The sequence below is a fragment of the Terrapene carolina genome, unplaced genomic scaffold (assembly GCF_002925995.2).
Source record: "Terrapene carolina triunguis isolate 2854851 unplaced genomic scaffold, T_m_triunguis-2.0 Scaffold211, whole genome shotgun sequence".
Classification (NCBI taxonomy): domain Eukaryota; kingdom Metazoa; phylum Chordata; order Testudines; family Emydidae; genus Terrapene; species Terrapene triunguis.
Genome location: NW_020664562.1, coordinates 1,528,186 through 1,547,902, shown reverse-complemented (window position 1 = coordinate 1,547,902; position 19,717 = coordinate 1,528,186). Strand labels below are relative to the sequence as shown.

Genomic DNA, 19,717 nt, shown 5'->3' with positions numbered 1-19,717 from the left:
TGGGGATAGTAACAGCTGAATGTTGACATGGATCACAGCAGTTCAAACATTTATAACAAAGCCTCAGCTATGCTCTTATGAGAGTTGCCAACAACAGTTTACAACAAGAACTGTGCACATTTTGAAACCCTTTGTCTAAACCCCACATTTACACCTGTATGTAATGAGGGGAGGGGGCCCAAGTGTTGAGACTAGAGAGACCACCTCTCCCCACCCACCACCTCCCCATCCTAAACTTCAGGTGGCTACTCCTCATCTCACTTAGAGGGAATATTGTGGATATGGTATCTGATCTGTATTCATTCTCAAACCTCTAATGAGCCCAATGACCAAACTAAACTGGCACATTTCCCTTTCCGTAATTGGAGAAAAGTTTGCTGAGCAGGTGAACAAAACTTGCGATTTTCATTCAGATTCTCCCTGAAAACAAGAGCTGTTTTTTCACTGTCATCAGTGCCACTAGTGCAGGGGTAGGCAACTTTTCAGAAGTGGTGTGCCGAGTCTTCATTTATTCACTCTAATTTAAGGTTTCACATGCCAGTAATACATTTTAACGTTTTTAGAAGGTCTCTTTCTATAAGTCTATAATATATAACTAAACTATTGTTATATGTAAAGTAAATAAGGTTTTTAAAATATTTAAGAAGCTTCATTTAAAATTAAATTAAAATGCAGAGCCCCCTGGACTGCTGGCCAGGACCCGGGCAGTGTGAGTGCCACTGAAAATCAGCTCGCGTGCCGCCTTTGGCACATGTGCCATAGGTTGCCTACCCATGCACTAGTGCCAGGCATCTAAGCTGTTACTCAGATATTAGGCTGGTAGGGTAACAAAGCAATACAGACCTACAGTGCAGAACATCACACTGGCATGGGGGCGGGGAAGTACAGATTCAAATCGTACACTGTATCCACAGCTTTGCCCAGGTTCTTCTCCTCTCTCATACGACACACGCTCTGCCACGGAAACTGCACTGATCCTCCTGGGCTGAGAGGTGAAACATTTTTTGCACATTGTAAAGATGAAACTGTGCAAACTTACCTATTTCAAAGACCTACAAGTAGAGAGAGACTGGGGAAGTTAGCTGTGCCTCTCCCCAAACTTTAATGTTGAGGATAGTTATTTAAAGACAAATCTCATTGGTGAGCACCCAAAAAAGATGAGAACTACAATCCAAACTCTTAAAATACTCATGAAAGTACGTTACTAACAGCACTGGCTTGAGCCATGTATAGTTTGGGCAGGTAATAGGAAAGTTCTACACAGCTGCCAGTGCACCTCAAAACTTTTTTATCTTAAGCAGATCCTGCTGCACAATGTGAATAAATAGAAGCTAGGATGCAAGTCAGTAGCTGCTTCTAATGGACAGTATCACAATGCAGACACTGCAAGAAGCAAACTACTTAAGCTGGGAATGATGGAGGAAACCAGATCACCAGAAAGGTGCAAGCTCAGTGTTTTCCTTAAAAAATGGTTCATCTTGCATATGCCAGCTGATTTCCATAGGCCCCCATATCCCTTATCTGCTGGATCCCATTCCTTCAGATAACCAATAGGTCTGACCTGCCCCACCTATCAACTAGGACAGGGATCGGCAACCTTTGGCACACGGCTCACCAGGGTAAGCACCCTGACAGGCAGGGCTGGTTTGTTTACCTGCCGCGTCCGCAGGTTCGGCCGATCGCTGCTCCCACTGGCTGCGGTTCGCCATCCTAGGCCAATGGGGGCAGCAGGAAGTGGCGGCCAGCACATCCCTGGGCCCACACCGCTTCCCACAGCCCCCATTGGCCTGGAGCGATGAACCGCGGCCAGTGGAAGCAGCGATCGGCCAAATCTGCAGACGCGGCAGGTAAACAAACCAGCTCGGCCCGCCAGGGTACTTGCCCTGGCAAGCCGCGTGCCAAAGGTTGCCGATCCCTGAACTAGGATATTCCATTACTAAGTATCAGAAAGGACTGCACTGTATATGCAAGTGCAGAGTTTTCTGGTGCTGTCCACAAAGATTATTTGATCAAGTCTTATCAGATGCCCACTGCAACATGAATAATCATTACACAGACACATGCATAGGGAGTAATGAATTTAGTGTAATCAGTATCGCAGATGTTTTCACAACTGTCTAGAATGTGATTTAGTTTCTCCAGCCTTCGTGAATGGTTTTAATTACATTCAGATTTAATAGCATGTCCGGAAGGGTATTTTATCATAATCCACCATGAAACCTATAAATTGAAATTATTTAACGCGTTCCTCACTTGTGTTACTACAATGTTGCATTCTGCAGCTTTGCCGTTTTTGATGTATTCATCCAGGATGTACTGTGGAACCTGTGTGGTTTTGCCACAACCAGTGGCACCACGAATGACGACAACAGGACTGTGATGGATTGCATCAAGAATTTCAGTCTCAAATTTCTTCACAGGCAGGGTCTCCCTCTCTTGTAGGATCTGAAAAGAGACCCAGATCTTTCCCGTAATATTCAGCAATTCAACCCATTCTGCTCTCTATCTACATCAAGAGTGTCCCACTCTTGCAAAACATGTACTCGACTCCACATTAGTGGGATCTGTGAACCTGAGAGATCTTTTCCTGCAAAACCCATAATGGTAGCATTCTTGAACTTGGGCAAAACATATTAAAGCAACCATTCCTACAGCAGTAGTGCCCCATGCCCCTGAAAGCACTTGCCAGCAATCCCGAGTAAAACCCACAATCCCCAGCACAAAGAATTGTCTACTGCACTCAGAAACAGCAGCAACTCCAGGGCTAGGGTGAAGAAAATTACAGCAAGCATTGCTTCTGCAAACTTACCAGCATGCCAAAAATCACAGGCAGCAGACTTACCCTCTGTAACTCTTGATCCTGCTCCAGGCGGTACATGAGATCATTTTTCAAGTCCATGCTTATCTGTTCTGGGGTGGCCTGGAAAGTACACAAAGGGTTAAGAGACTTGTTAGGAAGACATCTATTTATATTTACAATGAAAATAACCACATTAATGCAATAAGAAGTGGTACTAATGCAATGTTACCACAATAACCTTAACTCTGACCCATTACCCATATACTTCATCATCCAAATATTCAGTATTAAGTTATATGTGCAAATCTGTAGTTCTAAAAAGATGCAGTTTGAACAAATCAGGAGTACACCATCAATATTACTTTGACAGTCCATTATCAGAAGACATCAAATGCCTGCCACTTCCAAAGACAGGATATGGGAACCGATGGACCAGGAGTTTGGTTGAGTATTTATCACAAAGATCACATGCAGTAATCCTTCATGTTATGGCATTAGAATGCCATATGAAAGTTGACTCATGGAACAGGTTATTTCCTCTCATAACGAAGACCTAGCACCCTTTTTGCGGTGAGATCATCAGTAGAAATATTCTCTTTGAGACACTGTGCCAAATTGCAGCTTCCTACTCTACATAACTTTGGATGCGAGAATATATATATTAAAAAAAAGATGAAAATGGACTTCTAATTTATAGTAAGAGGCCCTTTGGAAAAGTCTACTGCAAAGATGTGAGGTTTTATTTTTTAAAACCATGATAGTGAGGATTTAGCTTCACTTTCTAATCAGTAATGACTGAAGAACGCAGGCAATCCCAAAAGAAACAGGATCTTTTCATTTAGTTCCCTGAGCTATCCTACCATTTCTTTACCTACCCAGACCAGCATGCTAGAGTTTGGATGGACCATTTTTCTAAAAAAGTTAGTTTTCCCAAAAAGTTTTCAGTAACAGTCTAACTCTCTGTTTTAGGCCTAGAAACAAATGCATTGTACTCTGACTGAATGGAAAAACTATACATCAAGGAACTGCTGAAGTGATCACTCTGATGGCAATCTTTCACATGCATCATCCACAGATTAGCCATTCTGCACAAAAGGGCAGGATGCAGTAAAAAGCTTAGTTGAACTACCACCTCCAATACTTAATAAGTAGGGCTGCCGATTAATCGCAGTTAACTCATGCAATTAACTAAAAAAATTAATCGTAGTTTTAATTGCACTGTTAATAAATTTCAACTGGTATTTTATTGTTTGACTATTTTTGGATGTTTTTCTACATTCTCCAATATATTGATTTAAATGACAACACAAAATACAAAGTGTACAGTGCTCACTTTATATTATTTTTATTACAAATATTTGCACTGTAAAAATGATAAAAGAAATTGTATTTTTTAATTCCCCTCATACAAGTACCATAATGCAATCTCTTTATCGTAAAGTGCAACTTACAAATGTATATTTTTTTTTGTTACATAACTGCATTCAAAACCAAAACAATGTAAAATTTTAGAGCCTACAAGTCCACTCAGTCCTACTTCTTATTCAGCTAATTGCTAAGACAAACAAGTTTGTTTACATTTACAGGAGATAATGCTGCCGGCTTCTTATTTACGTCACCTGAAAGTGAGAACAGGAGTTCGCATAGCACTTTTGTAGCTGGCATTGCAAGGTATTTATATGCCATTCGTATGCCCCTTCATGCTTCGGGTACCATTCCAGAAGACATGCTTCCGTGCTGATCATGCTCCTTACAAAACTCATGCATTAATTAAATTTTGACTGAACTCCTTGGGGAAGAATAGTATGTCTCCTGCTCTGTTTTACCAGCATTCTGCCACGTATTTCATATTACAGCAGTCTTAGATGATGACCCAGCGTATGTTGTTCCTTTTAAGAACACTTTCACTGCAGATTTGACAAAACGCAAAAGAAGGTACCAATGGGAGATTTCTAAAGATAGCTACAGCACTCAACCCAAGGTGTAAGAATAAGTGCCTTCGAAAATCTGAGGGGGACGAGCTGTGGAGCACGCTTTCAGGAGTCTTAAAAGAGAAACACTCCGATGCAGAAACTACAGAACCTGAACCATCAACAAAGAAAATCAACCTTCTGCTGGTGTCATCTGACTCAGATGATGTGAACATGCACTGCTTTGGATCGTTATCAAGCAGAACCAGTTATCAGCACAGACACACATCCTCTGGAATGGTGGTTAAAGATGAAGGGACATATGAATTTTTAACACATCTGGCACGTAAATATCTTGCAACGCCGGCTACAACAGGGCCATGCGAACATCTGTTCTCACTTTCAGATGACACTGTAAACAAAAGCAGGAAGCATTATCTCCTGTAAATGTAAATAAACTTGTTCGTCTGAGTGATTGGCTGAAAAGAAGGAGGACTGAGTGGGCTTGTAGGCTCTAAAGTTTTACATTGTTTTATTTTTGAATGCAGTTTTTTTTGTACGTACTTCTACATTTGTACGTTCAACTTTCATGATAAAGAGATTGCATTACAGTACTTGTAGGAGGTGAATTTAAAAATACTATTTATTTTGTTTTTTACAGCAAATATTTGTAATAAATATAAAGTTAGCACTGTACACTTTGTATCTGTGATGTAATTGAAATCAATATATTTGAAAACGTAGAAAACATCCAAAAATATTTAAATAAATGGTATTCTATTGTTTAGATCACACGATTAATCTTTTTACCACCGCGATTAATCTTAAAAATTAATTGTGCGATTAATGGCAATATTAAATATAGTGATAAATTTTTCAACTTTGCTACTAAAGGATCAATTAATCTCCGTTGCAAAAAGGAAGCTACACCCTGCCGAGCAAATCTTGTGAGTGATATGAAGTATACGTTCAATCTGCAGTATCATTCAACATCTTAATAACAAACACATCTCAAGCTTGCATTTAATGGACTGTTGCTAGGGCCGTGTTTTGAAAAACAATGCATAATTGTTTCAGCCAAGCAAGCAAAGCTCAGGGAGGAGATAGGGACATAAACTGGATCAGAAAAATAGAAAACAAGACTCTTGCTATGGGTATCCTATTTTGACCAGGTTATGCTGGTACTCAAGTCAAGCCAGCTGCATCCGCCAAGCCAACATTTCCTTTTCTTTACTAGGCCACATCATTGTTCTCTATGTAGCTGGAAGCCATGGAAAAGCAGACTGGTAAGAAAGTGACACCTGCTTGAAGCAGTTTCTCCTTTCAAAAGCAGGATTCCTGGGGAGACAGGCTGAGAATAGTTATAAACTGAAATTTAAAGAAGTCTATATGCTTGCCTTATGAAGTTAATGGGAATTGTTTAAGGGCTGCAAAAATGACAGTGTGAAACAAAATGGCCAAACAGGACAAGCAAGGGGCTGCTGTCAGACAGCCAAATCCAAAATCCATGAAGTCAATCCATGAAGTCCCATGGATTATTGGAACTTTCCCCAGAAACCTGGAAAAATGCATTTACAAGTTCCAGGAATATGAAAATAGGAACAGATCCATTCTAAGAAACTGCCTTAGACTTACATATGCCAGAGGACCCTCATCAATATTGCAGCTGGTCCAAGGGTTCCAGTTTGACTGAGGGGGTGACCATGGGACAACTCCCATTTGATTCTGTCTCACAGATGGTTCAAAATGGGCCAGCTTTCCAATGTTGAGCAAAACTGGACAGCTTGGATCTTCAGGCTACAAGTGCAGAAAAAAAAATGTTTAAACAAACTGTACGACTGATGGGGAAAAACAGTGTAATGAAGTGTCTGAACTAGGGCTGTCGATTAATCAGTTAACTCATGCGATTAACAAAAAATTAATTGCAATTAAAAAATTAATTGCGATTAATCGCAGTTTTAATTGCGCTGCTAAACAATAGAATACCAATTGAAATTACATATTTTTGGATGTTTTTCTACATTTTCAAATATATTTATTTCCATTACAACACAGAATACAAAGTGTACAGCGCTCAATTTATATTATTTTTGATTTCAAATATTTGCACTGCAAAAGTGATATACAAAAGAAACAGTATTTTTCAATTTACCTCATACAAGTACCATAATGCAATCTCTATCGTGAAAGTGCAACTTACAAATGTAGATTTTTTGTGTTACATAAGTGCACTCAAAAACAAAACAATGTAAAACTTCAGAGCCTACAAGTCCACTCAGTCCTACTTCAGCCAATCACTAAGACAAATAAGTTTGTTTACATTTACGGGAGATAATACTGCCCACTTATTTACATCACCTGAAAGTGAAAACAGGCGTTCGCATAGCACTTTTGTAGTGGGTATTGCAAGGTATTATGTGCCAGATAGTAGGTAACGTTTTCACCCCTCAGCTCATAGAGAGCCGCACATGCCCCTTCATGCTTCCAAAAAAATCATGTGTTAATGAAATTTGGGAATGAACTCCTTGGGAGAGAATTGTGTGTCTCCCGCTCTGTGTTACCTACATATATTTCATGTTATAGCAGTCTCAGATGACCCAGCATATGTTCGTTTCAAGAACACTTTCACTGCAGATCTGACAAAATGCAAAGAAGGTACCAATGTGAGATTTCTAAAAAGACTGCTACAGCACTTGCGCCAAGGTTTAAGAATCTGAAGTGCCTTCCAAAATCTGAGAGAGACGAAGTGTGGAGCATGTTTTCAGAAGTCTTAAAAGAGCAACACACTGAAGTGGAAACTACAGAAACCAAACCACAAAAAGGAAAATCAACCTGCTGTTGGCATTTGACTCAGATGATGAAAATGAACATGTGTTAGTCCACACTGCTTTGGATCGTTATCATGCAGAACCCATCATCAGCATGGTGGTTGAAGCATGAAGGAACATATGAATCTTTAGAGCATCTGTCACGTAAGTATCTTGCGACACCAGCTACAACAATGCCATGTGAACGCCTGTTCTCACTTTCAGGTGACACTGTAAACAAGAAGCAGGTAGCATTATCTCCAGTAAATGTAAACAAACTTGTTTGTCTGAGCGATTGGCTGATAAGAAGAAGGACTCAGTGGACTTGTAGGCTCTAAAGTTTTACGGTTTTATTTTTTGAGTGCAGTTATTATTTGTACATAATTCTGCATTTGTATGTTCAACTTTCATGATAAAGATGGCACTACAGTACTTGTATTAGGTGAATTGAAATATACTATTTCTTATCTTTTTACAGTGCAAATATTTGTAATCAAAAATAAAGTGAGCACTGTACACTTTGTATTCTGTGTTGTAATTGAAATCAATATATTTGAAAATGTAGAAACCATCCAAAAATATTTAAATAAATTATATTCTATTATTGTTTAACATCGAGCGATTAATCTCACGATTAATTTTTTTAATCACTTGACAGCCCAAGTCTGAACCATACACCCACCTGTGGCATGACCTCAAGAGAAAGCTCCTGTATGATGCTATTCAGCTGATTTTCCAAATCAGGAGAGATCACCACTTCATAAGGTTCTACCTGTGAAATTAAAAATACTATAATAAAAACCCAAGATATCCACAAGAACCTCAATGGAGAATATATTGGAATACCGAGAGGCTTCTAAGGGGAGAGAAGTGAAAAGGGATGCTGACAGCTCAGAACTCACATTTATTAAAGGTACTTTTTATACAAAATTTAAGTTCAATAAAAATCTATGTTTTTAAAAAAAAAAAAGCTTTTTTGTTTGTTTGTTAAAATGAACACGTAAACATTCCTTTCAGTGTTTGCAATCAAAATACTGCAGTACTGCTAACACAAGAGAACCCGAAACTGACTGGTCTGCTGACAAGTTAAATCAAGTTTGCCAGAAGCTGGGAATGGGAGAGATGGGATGGATCACTTGATGATTACACCTGTTCTGTTCACTCTCTCTGGGACACCTGGCATTGGCCACTGTCAGAGACAGGATATCAGGCTAGACGGACCTTTGGTCTGACCCAGTATGGCCGTTCTTATGTTCTTAGGCTGAAAAATAGATATTTTTTATTTTTAGTTTTACTATTGTAGAATGTGACCACAAATAAAAAACCCTTCCCCCCAATATTATAGATTCATAGATTCTAGGACTGGAAGGGACCTCGAGAAGTCATCCAGTCCAGTCCCCTGCCCGCATGGCAGAACCAAATACTGTCTAGACCATCCCCGATAGACATTTATCTAACCTACTCTTAAATATCTCCAGAGATGGAGATTCCACAACCTCCCTAGGCAATTTATTCCAGTGTTTAACCACCCTGACAGTTAGGAACTTTTTCCTAATGTCCAACCTAGACCTCCCTTGCTGCAGTTTAAACCCATTGCTTCTTGTTCTATCCTTAGAGGCTAAGGTGAACAAGTTTTCTCCCTCCTCCTTATGACACCCTTTTAAATACCTGAAAACTGCTATCATGTCCCCTCTCAGTCTTCTCTTTTCCAAACTAAACAAACCCAATTCTTTCAGCCTTCCTTCATAGGTCATGTTCTCAAGACCTTTAATCATTCTTGTTGCTCTTCTCTGGACCCTTTCCAATTTCTCCACATCTTTTTTGAAATGCAGTGCCCAGAACTGGACACAATACTCCAGCTGAGGCCTAACCAGAGCAGAGTAGAGTGGAAGAATAGACTTCTCGTGTCTTGCTCACAACACAGCTGTTAATGCATCCCAGAATCATGTTTGCTTTTTTTGCAACAGCATCACACTGTTGACTCATATTTAGCTTGTGGTCCACTATAACCCCTAGATCCCTTTCTGCCGTACTCCTTCCTAGACAGTCTCTTCCCATTCTGTATGTGTGAAACTGATTTTTCCTTCCTAAGTGGAGCACTTTGCATTTGTCTTTGTTAAACTTCATCCTGTTTAACTCAGACCATTTCTCCAATTTGTCCAGATCATTTTGAATTATGACCCTGTCCTCCAAAGCAGTTGCAATCCCTCCCAGTTTGGTATCATCTGCAAACTTAATAAGCATACTTTCTATGCCAATATCTAAGTCGTTGATGAAGATATTGAACAGAGCCGGTCCCAAAACAGACCCCTGTGGTACCCCACTCGTTATTCATGCATACCTCTCTGTTGCTCCAAGCGCGCATGTGCACACACATACATACACACACAAATACACACACAGTTGCTTCTCTGTTCATCCCAGCCACTCATCTTTCCCCAGATCAAAATCAATCTCTGGTCCTGGAGATCAGAAAATTGCATTAGCTTCCCAAGCATTAAATATGGAGCATAAGCAAGCAGAGACAAATTTACACCAGTTCACTGCTCCTTCTGACTCAGAGGAATAGTATCTGCTTCTCCTATAGCAGACTCACTGTTTCTCCTTCCTTCTTCTTTGTCTGCCCAGTGTAGGGCTCGATGACCCCAAGATGGTAGAGCTGTCTGACCAGGGACAGAGCACAGGACTGTGCTGCCAGCTTTTTGTTTGATCCATGCTCACGAGCAAAGATTCCTGTAGCATACAAACATTAAGGTTATAGTAGCCAGTGATGCATGTTGTCTGTGTGGGTAAACAGCTTTAGCATAAGATAGCAATATGAGATGGGTTTAGTGGCTACTTAGAAGCAGGTTTCAGTAATGATCCCTACTGAGAAGAGGGACTCCCAGCTCCAGCCAGGCTGTAACCAACAAAAGTTAATTCACATTACAGTATTCACGCAAGCAGGTTTACCTTATAGCACTCAGCCTACCCATGCTTAACAGGGCTTTTTCCACAATATTTGTGAAAGCCAGGACTCCCTTACAGCACCCACCTGGACCAGGCTATGCTGCAGGCCCATTTTCAATTTCAAGGCACCAGTCCACAAATCCAGTAAAGACTTGACACTTGTTTTTCTTGTGTCTTCAAATACCTAACAGTTTGGTCATTTTAAGGCACCACACTACATCAATTTTACTGCATTATGGACATTATAAAAAGATTATTAATTGACTGGTGAAGTTTCTAATTGTGTAGATATCTGCTATAAGTTCAAATCACAAGAGTAAGACTTGTGTGCTTGGTATCTTAAAAAAAACAACCCACACAACCCACAGGTTTCTAACTAGCTGTTTGAGACTGCGTAATTTTTGTGATTCTCCAAGGTTCCCCACCCATCCTAGTCCTTTATATATCTCTATCCTGGATCACTGACTAGATACTTAACCTGAGCAAGGTGTCTTCTTGAATGGTCCTATTTCTAGCTCTTTGCTTGCTTTGGACTTTACTGAAATAGACTTCCATGAAGGCAGAGGCCAGCTCGTTAAAAATAATTTCTAAAAGCAATAATTCAAGCAGTGCAATACTAGATACGTGCATCTCTCAGGTGGTTCAAGGCCAAGAGTCTTAAGCTATTTCACTAACCAGACATACACTATGTAGCCAGTTATCACAGGCCATCCCTTTACAATGTACAAAGGAAAGGCCTATATGTTTAATGAACAAGCAGCTGAAAGGTTTACTGGGGGAAAAAGGTAAAAGAACATTTCCATAATAGCAGTCAATGGTGAGAAGACTTCACACAATTCAGCAAGCTGCTTACTGGGGCCCACTGGGACACTGGCAGCAGTGCATTATTGCATGGAACACCATCCAACTAGTGTTGCATGTACTCAGAATTATTCTCATGTTTCTCTGCTCTAAGACCCATAACTAGCCAGACAGGAGGAAAAGGAGGACACTTACTTCTGCCCAGCTGCTTGACATAAATGGTCATTTCTGCAATAAAGCTCCTGTAACACACAAAGAGACACAGTTAAGGCTTTAATTCCTGAGAGTGGCTGAACCCGACATTTCCAAGATGGCCAGGCTTTCCAACTGTTTAGACAAAGCTCATCAAAACTCAATTATAAAACAATTATTTCCTCCTTAATTCTAGAACAAATGAAACATTAACCTTAAAATGTAAGGTTTTTCCTCTGTACAGTGACACCTTCTCAATCGTGAGATCTGCTCCCTGTGTATTTTGAGCAGCAGAGTCATACTTCAACAACTAATGACTAAAATAAGATTCTAGTGCTTTTAATCCCATAAAAACTAATTCAGCTGAGTAAACTGGATTCTAGTTTGACTGATGGATCAATTGTTCCAGTTGCAGATCCAGATTCTTCCCTTATTTGTTCCCTATGCAACTTGACAGTTAATGGGCAACACCAAAAAAACCCACATACTCACTATTTGGACTGATATACTAGTAAAAATGCAGCTTAACTTTTGAACTGAAGAGTGACTTTGAAGGAGTGGCAATTGGAAAAAAAAAGTCTGGTAATTTGAGTATGTCTGATCTGGATTCATGAACACACATACCCATGATGTCATTTTACAGTTACTTTTCAGAACAGAACCTTAAGAAACTGACAGCACCAGACAGAACTATCTGACGAGCCTGAAAGAGGATGGATGGATGGGGTGTGTGTGTGTTGGATATCTTCACTTGTTTACTCCAGCATCAAGGTATATATGTTTTAACACAAGAACAGGCTCCTACCCTGCCTGGAATCAAATGGTGAAGTGTGACCAAATAGGCAGATAACAGAGTTGCTTTTGCATTGTAGTCAATTGTTCTGTTAACAAGATTCCTATAGGCAGTACTGCCTAACACTGAAATCTAGAGCAATCTGCTCAGATTGCCCTCATTTCCATGTGTTCTGGCTTTGCCTTCAGTCAGAACACAAACATTCAGACTGCTAACCATATAATAAACTTGTTAAAGAGACTACTAGTACATTGATTAAGGCTGTGATTTTCAGAGACGCTTAAGGGAGTAAGACACCAAACTTCCACTGAAATTCAATGGGCATTGGGCACCTACCTCACAAGTTTTGCCCCCCCCCCTTTTTTTTTTTTAAATCACAGCACAAATAAATGCGTGTTCGAAGATTAGAAATGAAAACCATGTTGTTATAACTCTGGGTTTAAACTTGCAAATCTGATCCAAGTTGTTTGGGCTCTAACAGATGCAGTTCCTCTCTGAAAACTATGCCTCTGGTGCTTCCACTGCTGCAGGCAGAACCTTGCAGCTAGGACACGGCCTTGATTTCTCGCTGTAAATAAAACAAAGGTTAGGTGAGGATTTAAGTTCAATGTTAGACTCCTTCCTGCACCACCAGTGAACTGACCTTCAGGCACAGCGGCTTCATGAGTCAAAGGCCACTGGCTCTCAGGGATACAACAGCCACCCTTTCATTAATGACACCGATGCCAGTATGTTTCTCAGCCAGGCTTATAGTCAGCACTCAATCTCATTCTCCTCCACCTAAGGGGGGAACAGCGACACCAGAAATCAGTTTACAATAGACTCCCATGTGATTGCTTAGTTCGGCCTAAGCAGAAGCACATGTGTGAATGAGCACAGATCTCTGGTGTCGCCGTCTGCTACCCCTTTCAGCATGAAACAAGCAGCAATGCTGTACCCAGACTGCCAGTGAAGTCCCCAAAAGGTAAAAGTCTTGTCCCATCATTTGCTAAAATATTCATTTTGTATTCTGTGCCCCAGAAGTTCTACATTTACATTCCTGTCACTCAAAATAAACCCTCTTGATTCCAAATGTATGCTATTATCAAGTACCCGTACCCACTCAGTTTTGAAGGGACAGTGACAAAATCCACTGAAGAGACATATTTCTCCTTTAAAATTTCTCACTTATGGAAGAGTAAAACTGACACTCAATATAAAGAATATTAAAAAGATCAGAACTGGCAAGTTATATGTAGACTTGGAAGGATTAGATTTTTATTGGTAAATGTCAGCAAGTTTAGATTTCATCATACACATACAAACGGACAAAAGACATTACCATCAATAATAATCTAAATTTACAGATAAGCAAAGTAAGAAAAATGCTGCTTGAGAACTTACAGTTTGATTTAAGGTTATTTTCCTTGTATCTTTTGACATGTTATATTTACAATTTGTGTTTGGTTTCTAAAGCTTTAACTTTCTGAATCTCAGTGTCTGTTATTATCAACTGTCTGACAAACTCAGTTTTGGACACCTGAAAATTTAAAACATTGATATGTCAAAATTATTATTAAAAAAATAAAATAAATAAATAAATAAAAAATATATATCAAAAACTGAATTCTGCCAAGCCTAGATATATGTGAGGATTGGTGCTTCCTGAAAATACTACCACCACCCTACTTCTTCAATCCAGAGATATAGTGCAACTATTCCTCTGCTTTTACTGGATATTCACCTAATATGCATTTTTTTTTTTTTTTTATTAAATGCAGCTTTCCCATCTCCTAGAACTGGAAGGGACCTTGAAAGGTCATCGAGTCCAGCCCCCTGCCTTCACTAGCAGGACCAAGTACTGATTTTGCCCCAGATCCCTAAGTGGCCCCCTCAAGGATTGAACTCACAACCCTGGGGAATTTACTCCTGGCCTCTAATATTAGAATAGCTCTGAAGAGTCAGATGCACTGCAACAGGTTTCTCTCACAATCCACTCTTTCCAACATGCTGATCCACATGAGAGTAATCCATACGAGCCTTCCTGGGAGTAATAAATACTACACCCTGGAATGCTCTCTGGAAGAACAGCAAGCAGGCTGAGAAACATACTAGTACCAACCACCACCCCCACTTTCCTCAAATACATGGATTTAAGGTCTCCACCCACAAGGAACCCATACCACCAAATACACTAACAGCAACCTGCAGATTACAGAAGTAAACACTCTGCTGAACAACACTTAGAACTTGAATTTTATATGTACTCAGTAGTATACAGTTAATCCTCACCCCATTGATTTGAAAGAGGTAAGTGCCCAACATTTGGAAACTGAAATGGAAGTGAACTGACTTGAAGCAATGGCAATACAAGGTTTACATGAGTACCAGGGTATCTTGATGTCAAACACAATGTGTTCATATATCTGAAAAAGATTTTTATGAAATTTCCCACCATTAATAGGAATTGACTGGAGAGGTACTTCAGAGTTCCTGGCAATCTTCTGTGAGTAGATCAAGGGATATTGGAATCAGAGAAAACAAAAATCCAGCTGTCTCTTTTGATAATAGCATAACCTTTGGAGAACACATTTAGGATGGCAAAGGGCACAGCAGCTTTCCAAAAAGGCTTATTTATACAGAACTGATGTATTAAAAAACAGTATGACAGCGTTTCTCACCACAAAAAGATTCTATTAAGATAGAAAACAGACTTTCCCTGCCACAAAAAGTTTCACATTTTTGGAGGGGGAGGGGGGGGGGGGAAGGGAGAGAAGAAGTGTCCCAAGTTTGGATGAAAACTCTAAATTGTGAATTTTTCCACAGCTTGGAAAGAATTCCATTTCAGAAGAAATGAAATAGAATTTTTCAGCTTGCTGCCTCACTCACCAGGGAGCTGAGCAGCCTGGGACCCTGACCGGTTGGCAGGAAACCAGGCTGGCCAGACTTCCTGGTTTCTGCCAAAACTGTCAATGCTATCACAACACATTCCCACAGAATACTGATTCCATTGAATCAACATATTCCAATGGAAATTTTCAACCAGCTCTAGCGGTAACAATTGTTAAGTCTCCATTAGATACATTCCCTGCTTAACCTAATTTAAGCATTACACGTTAAATTAATGTTTCCTTAATGCATTTTATAGTGAGTAGCACAAATGATTATTTACTGCTGGGATAATCGCCTTGCAATCAAACAGACCTCCCAGTTACCCAGATCATAGCAATATTACCACTATAAAATGCAAAACAAAAAGGCATTTCTTTAAGCAAGTGCCAAAACCATCAGGCAAAGATTTCTCCACAGTGTCATCCACATCCCAATGCCAAGGATCTCTTCCCCCTCCCTCCCAAGGTCCAGAAGCACAGTCGCCATTCTTCTAACACACTGGATAGGACACTGCAAAGCCAAAGGCTCTTTTTAAAATCAACTGAGAAAGTAAAAAAGGAGCTGCTGAAGATTAACATGAGGCACAATCCCCTCTTTCCAGGGACTACTGCTCATTGCCTTTTTTTAAGAGCTACTGACCAAGAAACAAAGCTTTCCCGTATAGGACTGCGGAGTGCTACAAACTAAATCAATAGGATGGGTCCCAGAAAGGATTCCTCTTGCCCACAAATGTTTCTACCCCTTGTTACAGAAGGATATGAGTGAAACTAGCAAACCTGTTGTGATCAGGCCCCACTTGAGTGTATTTATATTCTCCCTGGACCTTCTCCTTTTGGAAAAACTGGTTCAGACGCGCCTTAGCATTCTCCAAGGTCCAATTTCCATGAAGACCAGCATTTAAGTCCACTTCTTCTGACTCCAAGGTCTAATATTGAAAACAATTTTAAAGTTACTGGCTCTAACTGTAAAGTTTTGTTACAAATATGTTTAAAACATAATGTAAAAGTCAAGTTTCCTGAGTAATTGGTCAGTGTGCCACAGAATAGTCAGGAATTTTCACAAGAAATTTAAGTGTCTTTACGGCCTCAAGACTATTTCCGCAGACTGCCTCAGCAAAGAGTCTGTATAAACAATATAAATGTTGATATGAGGACAATCTGACCGTCAGTGTACCCAGAATTATTCTGTTACTAATTTAAGATAGTAAATTAGTTACAGTGGTTAGCAGTTTGTCGGATGTTAACAGTAACCAGCTAGTTTCTTCACTGATAAATCTTCTGCCAGTTAAAAAATTACAAAATACTGAACTCCTAAAAATTACAAGCCTGGCTGCAAACTCTAATCAATCATTAAAAGGGGTGGAAAACACTTGTTTCAGAGCTAAAGTAGAATTAGATAGGTTAACTTACAGCCTGTGCCTCCTGCTCCTCCTTCCTTGAATAGTAATCCTTCAGATTGGCTCCACGGTCCCACTGAGCCCCACCATAGCCAGAGCTTCCAACTCCAGCAGCCGGACCACCACCTAAGGGGGGGGAGGGGGGAGGGGAAGAGAGAAGAAAGGTTAACCCCTCTCCTAACAATTGTGAGATGCATGCTGAGAAGTCAGGTGCTCTGAAGAGGAAAGAGAAAAATCTGAACTGTTCCCAGCCACGCCTCAGAAATACTCAATTACTTTTAGTTATTTTCTTTATGAAGAAACACACATAGGAGACATTGATATTATAAGGTAAAAAAATGTATTCTAAATGTGTGTGTGTGTGTATATATATAAATAAATATAATGTAAGTTACAGATATTCAAAGTCTTGCCTGTTTCACTCTTCAGTGCCAAATGTGGAGGAAGAGGTCCGCCCAGAGTAGAAACACGTTCACCACCATCTCCCCTTGCTTCAGGCACTATTCCATCCGAAGCATCAGCAGCTCCTGCCTGGGGAAGGGAAACAGCCCATGAATGCCAATGCCACCAACTTCATATAAAAGGACAGAACTTTTCACTCAACACTCATGTCAGAAAAGTTGTCATACAATTTAAAGATATGTTCATTATATAACATTGCTGTCAGAAGCTTCCATTTAAAACATTTAAAAAGCTTGACTCTGAGCATTTAAACTCTTTCAGGTGTCCTACTAAAACTCACAATTTAACATTCCTAGCTGCTTCAAGCGACAGGAAAAATGCGAACTTATGGCCCATGGCTTATATCCATGATAAACAGGATACACTGAATGCACTGTATAATTACACACAAAAACCTATGTTAAAAGAACATTACTAATATCGCAAAAATCAAGCACTCAAAAGTTAAGCAGTTAGCTAGACAACCTTAATTCAGCCCCATTATACATATGCATTATGATAGTCTAATTACACAATCACATATAGTTTTCCCACAGGACCTCAGCCCATTCAGCTAGCAGAAAGGATCTGCTCTAGGAATGAATCACAGTTGTGTAGTGAAGGAGATTTATCCGTAAAACACCATTCTTCATTTGCTGTAAAAGTTGGAAAATGAGTACCTATTGCGGGTTCCAGGACACAGCGGGCCTAGGGTGACCAGATGACACAAAGATGAAATATCGGGACGCGGGGGGGGGAGGGGGAGCCGGAGCGCCTCCTCCCCCCCCGGGGCACAGCCCAGTCTCCACCCAACTCTATGGTGGCCGCAACAGCTGAGCGAGGCCCAGCCCGGAGCTGCCAAGCCCACATGCTGTGCTAGATCCCCAGGGCAGCCTGGCTCGCTTCCCGGCCACCCTCCATGAGCCATGCGCGCGGCGCAGGAAGCCCAGGCCTGCCTCGCCTTCTACCGGGTGCTCGGGCGGAGGGAGCCGCTGCGGGATCTCTGCCAGGCCGTGCTTGCCTTCCTGGAGAAGCTGGACTGGAGTAGTTTGCAGGGTGAGTGCTGGGGGCCACCCCCTCCCTCCAGGCTTGCACCGCCATACAGCTGATCAGCGCAAGCCTGGGAGAGAGGAGGAATGCGGTGTGCTTGGAGAAGAGGCGGGGCCAGGGCGGGGATTTGGGGAGGGATCCAATGGGGCAGTGAGGGGGCTGGGGGAGGGGGGGAGCGAGAGCCCCTCCCGGCTCCACCTGTGCACCAGAGCGGAGGGCAAAATTGCTTGTTTGTTCAGTGTCCCGACCGAACATCGGTCAGGACTCGGGACAAACAAGCAAATATCGGGATGTCTGGTCACCCTAAGCGGGCCTACGCACACCAGTAGCTAAAGGCCCTTCCCCCGGCTAAGGGGGAGGGGGACAGTGACCTAGGCCACAACTGAATACTGGGGACAACAAATGAAAAAAAAAACAGAGATGGGAGTGAAGGTCATAGTGTGAAAAATCAGGGAATTGGAAGGGGACATCGAGCAGAGAACCCCTGACAGCACCCATGACTGCTCAAAGACATCCAAGGAGTCAATCGACACTGCCCAGAGGAAAACTGCTCAGAGAAATGACTGCACTAGGGATCAGAAGTAGGCCCCACAGTTGCAGAGCACCCCCCCCTGCAAGCCCCCCCCCCCCACCTCCCCAGGTCAAATTCCTCTTCTGACCATCTTGGCCAGCACCATTACAAAGTGCATAGTGAATGAGATAGGGGACTGAAGGAAGATAAAGTATAGTCTCATGGTTAGGGCAGGTGAACGGAGAAACAGATTCTAGCCTTGCCTCTACCACAGAGTACCTACATGATGTTAGGCAAGTTACTTAAACCAGACTTTTCACCAGTGGTTATTAACTGAATGTTCCTCAATTTCTCAGTGCCTGACTTGAGACCCAGGGTCTGATTTGTAGAAGTACTGAAGTCAATGGGAGCCTGTTTTATAATGCTAAATATTCTATAAAGCAGGCCTGCACAACATGCGGCCCAGGGGCCGCATGCGGCCCGCGTGGGCTCACTGTGCGGCCCGCGTGGGGGGAGGGGGGGGCAAGTAGGCAAGCGGCAGGTGCGGGACAGTGGCTGAGTAGGCAAGCGGGCAGGCAGTGGCGAGGAATGAGTAGGCGAGCCGGGTGGGTGGAGGGCTGAGGAGGTGAGTGGGCAGGCAGTGGCGGGGGGGCAGGTGGGGTGGGGGGCTGAGGAGGCGAGCGAGCAGGCAGTGGTGGGGGGTGAGTAGGCAAGCCAGGGGAGGGGGGCTGTGGAGGCGAGTGGTGAGTCAGTGGCTGACTTATTCTACTGATCTGATCTGCCTCCCATCCCCTCTCCCAGGGCCGGCACCAACAAAACAAGCAGGTGCTTGGGGTGGCACATTTCTAGGGGCGGCATTCTGGCGCCGGCCATCATAGGTATCGACTCCGGGGCATGGGGAAAAAGTGCCCTTGCCGCCCCAGCTCACCTCCGCTCCGCCTGCTCCCCTGAGCACGCTGCCGCCGCTCCGCTTCTCCACCCTCCCTCCCAGGCTTGCCGCGCGTGAAACAGCTGTTTCGCGCAGCAAGACTGGGAGGGAGGAGAAGCCAAGCGGCGGGGCACTCGGCGGAGGTGAGCTGGAGCGGGGAGCGGTTCCTCTACCCGCCCATTACTTCCTGCGCCCCCCCCACCCTAGCTCACCTCCGCTCCGCCTGCTCCCCTGAACGCGCCGCTGCTCCGCTTCTCCGCCCTCCCTC

The 19,717-nt window shown here is 42.2% G+C and overlaps 1 protein-coding gene across 2 annotated transcripts in view; it reads right to left on the bottom strand.

Moving 5' to 3' along the window:
• The window catches only part of LOC112113469 (ATP-dependent RNA helicase A), a 47,301-nt gene that overhangs the window by 23,618 nt on the left and 3,966 nt on the right, over positions 1–19,717 (bottom strand). Inside the window, exons 4-13 of one of the 2 annotated variants that reach the window (XM_026655860.1) lie at positions 16,933–17,050; positions 16,533–16,645; positions 15,900–16,048; positions 11,463–11,509; positions 10,114–10,250; positions 8,200–8,289; positions 6,346–6,507; positions 2,843–2,920; positions 2,254–2,445; positions 844–985 (exon numbers count right to left, since the gene is read on the bottom strand). In XM_026655860.1, the coding sequence (XP_026511645.1) occupies positions 844–985; positions 2,254–2,445; positions 2,843–2,920; positions 6,346–6,507; positions 8,200–8,289; positions 10,114–10,250; positions 11,463–11,509; positions 15,900–16,048; positions 16,533–16,645; positions 16,933–17,050 (1,228 nt within the window). Of the gene's footprint in view, positions 1–843; positions 986–2,253; positions 2,446–2,842; positions 2,921–6,345; positions 6,508–8,199; positions 8,290–10,113; positions 10,251–11,462; positions 11,510–12,895; positions 12,987–15,899; positions 16,049–16,532; positions 16,646–16,932; positions 17,051–19,717 lie in introns of those variants that run through there. The other variant, XM_026655861.1, reaches the window with a different exon arrangement.